At 38.2% G+C, this 5,231-nt stretch overlaps 2 protein-coding genes across 2 annotated transcripts; one reads left to right on the top strand and one right to left on the bottom strand.

Annotated features, from left to right (window-relative positions):
- Positions 1-476: 476 nt before the first annotated feature.
- LOC104773894 (outer envelope protein 80, chloroplastic) lies at positions 477-3,457 on the top strand. Its single transcript, XM_010498563.2, has 11 exons — positions 477-708; positions 1,182-1,248; positions 1,371-1,406; positions 1,522-1,666; positions 1,781-1,939; positions 2,041-2,111; positions 2,202-2,280; positions 2,385-2,500; positions 2,595-2,742; positions 2,836-2,905; positions 2,994-3,457. The coding sequence occupies exons 1-11, from the start codon at positions 675-677 to the stop codon at positions 3,155-3,157; spliced, it is 1,089 nt and encodes a 362-aa protein (XP_010496865.1). The 5' UTR covers positions 477-674; the 3' UTR covers positions 3,158-3,457.
- Positions 3,458-3,545: 88 nt separating this feature from the next.
- LOC104773893 lies at positions 3,546-5,014 on the bottom strand. Its single transcript, XM_010498562.2, has 3 exons — positions 4,550-5,014; positions 4,118-4,225; positions 3,546-4,015 (listed from the first exon to the last, which is right to left on the bottom strand). The coding sequence occupies exons 1-3, from the start codon at positions 4,895-4,897 to the stop codon at positions 3,704-3,706; spliced, it is 768 nt and encodes a 255-aa protein (XP_010496864.1). The 5' UTR covers positions 4,898-5,014; the 3' UTR covers positions 3,546-3,703.
- Between the last annotated feature and the right edge of the window lie 217 nt (positions 5,015-5,231).

Below are 5,231 nucleotides of genomic sequence, written 5' to 3'. Positions count from 1 at the left end.
GTCGTAACGGAGACGAGGAGAAACATGAAAAAAATAATAGTTCGTGTATTTTCTATCAACTAAAAAATAGTCTGCGTATTTTTCTGGCAGCAAAAAAAGTTCATGTTTGTTTCTGGCAAATATTAAATAGTTGGTGTTTTTTTGGGAATTTTCCCATTGATGTTTATTGTAGAAGTTCTAACTAAACCTTTGAGGTTTAAAGAATTGGTTGCCATTTTAAAGGTTTTTTTATGAGATTTTCTCTTAAAAAATATATATATTTTAATTAATATAGTAGGATAAAGATATATATAGAAAATTCTTTAATAATATTCTTTTAAGAATTGGATTAGTAAAAGAGTAAGTATTTTTTTACATTATTCCCATATTATATGATTTGGATAGCTGTAGATACGGCCCACGTGCCTGAAGCCCAAAAAGGAATTAAAAAGAGAGACGAAAGAGAGAAGACCCAAACTTCAAGCTTCCTTCTAAAATATCCAAAACTCCTAAGCATCAAACACAAATCCTTTACCTCTCTCTCTGCACAATCACTCGCGAAGAAGAAGAAGAAGAAGAAGAAGAAGAAAGAGGGAAACCAAAGATTCCTCCTTCTCTTTCTGGGCATTGCTTGTCTAATGCCAATTCCTGTTTTGGGTTCTCTTCATGGTTGATTCTTCTCTTATTCCATCGCCATGGGAGCTCAGAAGAGCATCCACGCTGGTAGAGGTCATCACTCTTTATCTCTCTAAACCCGTCTCTTTCGAATTTCGTGTTTTTGGATCAGTATTAATGTGATAATCTGCTGAAATTTGATTGTGGATTTAACAACAACCAAATAAATTTTGGAGGGCTTTGATTCATTTCATATGCAGTAGTGTTATGTGTATATAAGTGTGGCATGAGTAAACAGTTTCTGCCACTTTTGTTATCAACCATCATGTGGGTTTGGTCTCACTTTTGAATGTCATGTAATATTAAGATCGGATTGATTTGATGTTGTGGCTTGCATAAAGAGATACATTGGTCGTTTGTAAAGGAAACACCTTTTTGTTACTAATCATCATTGTAGGTCTTGCTATTGATTTGTTTCATGTTGTAAAAAGATTAAGATCCGATTGATTTGATATGTGAAGGTTTTTCATAAATGGTTTTCGAGCGGCAGTGTCAATTTGTGAATATATTGTTGTTGTTGATTGCAGCCAAGATTGATGTCAATGTGGATTTCACTCACAAGCTTTGTACTTCTTTAATGTTTCCTGCTTTCAGGTTTGCTCCCATCATCCATTTTTCAACCTTTACTCACATTTTTTAGCCAATACTCATGAACTTTGTACCTCCTTTAGCTTCTTCGAACGGTACTTAACTTCAGTTTGTTGCTGTTTGAACAGGGATACTAGCAGTCCTCTTTCTCTAGTGATTGGCAGGCAAGTTCTGTGATTTACTGCTACAACTTACAGTTTATACATACAATCTGCAGAACTGAAATGGTCATATCTTTCTTTTTGGGTCAAGTGTTTTATTTGGGTCTGTTTGTTGCAGCCTCTGTATCAAACATCCAAATTTGTTTGGAGGAAGCGAGAAGCTTGATGTATCATGGGATAAAGGGTTGTATGATTCCAATGTACTGGTGGCTTTCAGGAGACCTAGACCTGAATGGCGACCACAACAGTGCTTCTTCATACAGGTACTCATTTCTTTTTATTTTGTTTTGTGACTGATCTATGAAGCTATCTTAGAAAGTGAGTTTCCCATATTATATGATATGTTAATACATTCAGATTTTCGTAATCTGGTACAGCATTCTCTTTCACCCGAGATAGGAGTACACGGCACCCCAGTTGATAATTTTTCTCGGTCAGGGAGTGGAGGTGTAAATCTTTCTAAATTAGCTGTTGGTTTAGACTTGAGCGAGCCAGCAAGTTCAAAGTGGAGCAGCACAACCAGTGTAAAGTTTGAGGTACCCTCAAATTACCTTCTTCCGACATTGTAGAACAATTAGTGTTCTTCTTTTTACTGTTTTGCTTCGGTGTAAAAGAGTAATATTCTCCATTGGTGCAGCATGTGCGTCCGATTAACGATGACGGACGTGCGATAACTAGAGATCTGGACGGATTTCCTATAACATGCAGGTGATATTAAATTTCTGTTGCCTTGGTTTGTTTCCTTAAGCGCTAGCATAAAACTGATATTTACATCGTATAGATTTCTTTGCTGTGCAGTGGAAATACACATGACAGTATGGTAGTTTTAAAGCAAGAATCCCGGTTTGCAAAGGCTACTGACCAAGGTCTTTCTCATGTAAGAAACTCATTTCTGTTCCATAGCCTAGGCAAATCGCGTAGTCATTTTACACTGGTTTCTCAACTTTTCTGTTCTTTCATACTGGTTTCTCGCATATTCAGTTCACCATGCAAATAGAACAAGGTATTCCGGTTGTGTCCAAGTGGCTTATCTTCAACCGGTTCAAGTTTGTTGCATCAAAAGGTGTCAGGTTGGGACCAGCTTTTCTCTTAGCAAGGTACTGACAGAATCTTACATACTCTTTGTAAAAAAACTACACATATAGATATCCTAGTTTTGCTGTGGTTCTTACCTTACCTCTTCTGTGACAGCTTGACAGGTGGTTCAATTGTAGGAGACATGGCACCCTATCAAGCATTTGCCATTGGTGGGCTAGGCAGTGTTCGGGGATATGGTGAGGGTGCTGTTGGATCCGGGCGGTCATGCCTTGTTGCTAATACAGAATTGGCGTTGCCTTTGGTACGTAGAGCTATTGCGTGATTTGGTCTTCAGAATCATCAAATGGTTTCCCCTGTTAAGCTTTCATTGAGCTTTGGTTCTTTTTGTGTACAGAACGAGATGACAGAAGGGACCATCTTCTTGGATTGTGGAACGGACCTAGGCTCAAGCCGCCTTGTCCCTGGTAAGTGCACTTTGCCTGCTTTGAACAAGACCCATAAAGAAGTTGTTGGGACATGGAAATGATAAAGCTGTTACGGAATTGGTTTCAGGAAACCCTTCGCTGAGACAAGGGAAGCCGGGGTTTGGGTATGGATTCGGGTATGGGCTACGGTTCAAGTCTCCATTGGGTCACCTTCAGGTTGACTATGCCATAAATGCTTTCAACCAGAAGACTCTTTACTTCGGTGTCACCAATCTTGCTTCATCAACATAGTTTAATAGAATAAAGCAATCAAGGAAAAGCACATATTCAGTGTCTTGATTCAAGGATATACTTGTGTGATAACGGTGGGATCAGAAACGCCACAAGATGAGGCAAACACAGCCCAAGATGATGCTGGTAAATAATTGACAGAGTTCCTGAGAAGATAAATGAAGTGCTGTCATAGGAATCAGTCATGTAATACTACAGAAGTACTAGTCTTAATCGTTTTCGTATATAAATACAGCTGCCAGAGTTTTTGTCTTGAAAGCTGCGGGTTTCATAGAGAAGAAAAGAACACATTTGATTTGATGGTGTTGCGAATACGCATCTATTGCTTTTATAAATCTGAGTTGAACTTAATAGGCTCGAGCCTTGGACTAACTCTGAAAACAAGTGGTTAAAACCAAACCTGATATGCCCAGAATAGGGACATTCCAGTTGCTACCATAACCATTGCTGCAGTTTCGTGTTACAGTTGATAATCCATTAGAGAAAGTCACCAAAGAGATTAACTTACGTGGTACAAACAAACAAATACAGAACTCATGAAGAAGCTCAAAAGAAACTGTTGAACTGACTGGTAAGAGAGCTCTTGAGGTTCGAATACAGACCATAAAGAGAATACTGCTTAAGATTCTCAACTTCATACCACGAGTTGAGAACCCTCAAGTGTTTATCAGTGCCGGAAAACGCAAGCTGGATCCCGAGACTACAGTCCACCGTACCTCCATGGCCTTTACAGCTCGGTGTTCTAATAGCACAATCCTGCCTGTTGAGACACACAAAATTCTGATTCCCCTTGCAAGACGCACACCCGTCTCTCTTCCAATACAGGTTTTGAAGCCTACCTTTCTGAAACTCCATCACCTTCAAACACCATAAAATTATATAATTTTCAGATTCTTCAGTCATGGTATCATGACATACACACACACACAAAAAAAAAAAAAAGAAGGGTTTCTTTCTTACCAAAGTAAAACTGGTAACGATGAAAGTGCTGTTAGCAATAAAAGCCGGAATAGACCTGGCCGCGTATTTCCGACCCGCAAACGCCACCATATATCCACCATAGTTGTCCTGAAGAGGAGAGATTATAAACATCAACAAAAAAAATCAAACCATGATTTAGGAGGAAACAAACACCTTCACCACTAATTTAAGCACATTTGCATAATACTAATGATTAGACATATAGTGTCTGTACCTAACATTTTTACTATTAGTAGACAGAGACATGTACGTAATTAGAGTAAAGTCAACAACACTAGTAAATCTTCAAAGAAACCAAAGTCAAACTAAATTCACATTTTCCTAATCTGACTCACTAAACCAATTCGATTTATTTTAATAAACAAAAAAAAAAATATTGACGAACTCAGATTTTTTTTTTTGTGGTGTTACCGGGAAAAAAGCGGAGGTGTTGATGGAGAGGAGAGAGATCTCATCGACCTTAGGACGGAAGATAGAGAGCTGAGAATTCATGGCGGCGAGAGTGAGTCGACGGTCACAGGGAGAGAGAAGAACTGTTTGATTGAGGAAGAAAGAAGAACGAGACGAGAATGCGATTCCGAATGTGAATCCATCGGATCTTTGGATTCTGGTGTCGGAGCACGGAGAATAGATATGGTTTGTGTTTGAACCTCCGACGTCTCCGCCTAAGGCTACGGCGTTCTGGAAACTGGTTGTTGTTGTGATTAGAAGAATCACGACGGTGGAGATGAGGTGTGTTAGGGTTTTCGAAGAACACATTTTTTTTTTTTTTTTATTGAAATGGATTTTGGGGGAAGTGAGAGTGTGTGTGTGAACTGAGTCTGTGTGGCTTTTGGTTTTCGCCACCGGAAAATTCCAAAAGGGTTTTTTTTTTTTTTTTGAAGGAAAATAAATATTATCTTTTTTTGGTATGCTTTGTGTGATATACACCTTTTTCGAATCCATTGCTTTAAATAACTTTTTTTTTTTTGAAAATATATTGTCAAAAACAAAAAAAAAGAGAAAAAAGATTGTGATTTGGTAAGTATATAAAAAAAGAAAAACAAACAACAAATTTGGAGGGACATGTTTAGCAATGTGCAAACAACAACAT

This window comes from Camelina sativa, unplaced genomic scaffold (genome assembly GCF_000633955.1).
Source record: "Camelina sativa cultivar DH55 unplaced genomic scaffold, Cs unpScaffold00727, whole genome shotgun sequence".
Taxonomy (NCBI): domain Eukaryota; kingdom Viridiplantae; phylum Streptophyta; class Magnoliopsida; order Brassicales; family Brassicaceae; genus Camelina; species Camelina sativa.
The sequence above is the reverse complement of the archived record's forward strand: the minus strand, read 5'-3'. Positions and strand labels throughout refer to the sequence as shown.

What these genes read in the sequence shown, in the direction of transcription:
- LOC104773894 (XM_010498563.2), top strand. Translation starts at nt 675, where the DNA reads ATGGGAGCTCAGAAGAGCATCCACGCTGGTAGAG. An exon ending in CTGACCAAGGTCTTTCTCAT is followed by an intron (nt 2,281 to 2,384) that starts GTAAGAAACTCA and finishes TCGCATATTCAG; the next exon opens with TTCACCATGCAAATAGAACA. An exon ending in CTCAAGCCGCCTTGTCCCTG is followed by an intron (nt 2,906 to 2,993) that starts GTAAGTGCACTT and finishes AATTGGTTTCAG; the next exon opens with GAAACCCTTCGCTGAGACAA.
- LOC104773893 (XM_010498562.2), bottom strand. Translation starts at nt 4,897, where the DNA reads ATGTGTTCTTCGAAAACCCTAACACACCTCATCTCCACCGTCGTGATT. An exon ending in ACACCTCCGCTTTTTTCCCG is followed by an intron (nt 4,226 to 4,549) that starts GTAACACCACAA and finishes TCTCCTCTTCAG; the next exon opens with GACAACTATGGTGGATATAT. An exon ending in TCGTTACCAGTTTTACTTTG is followed by an intron (nt 4,016 to 4,117) that starts GTAAGAAAGAAA and finishes TGGTGTTTGAAG; the next exon opens with GTGATGGAGTTTCAGAAAGG.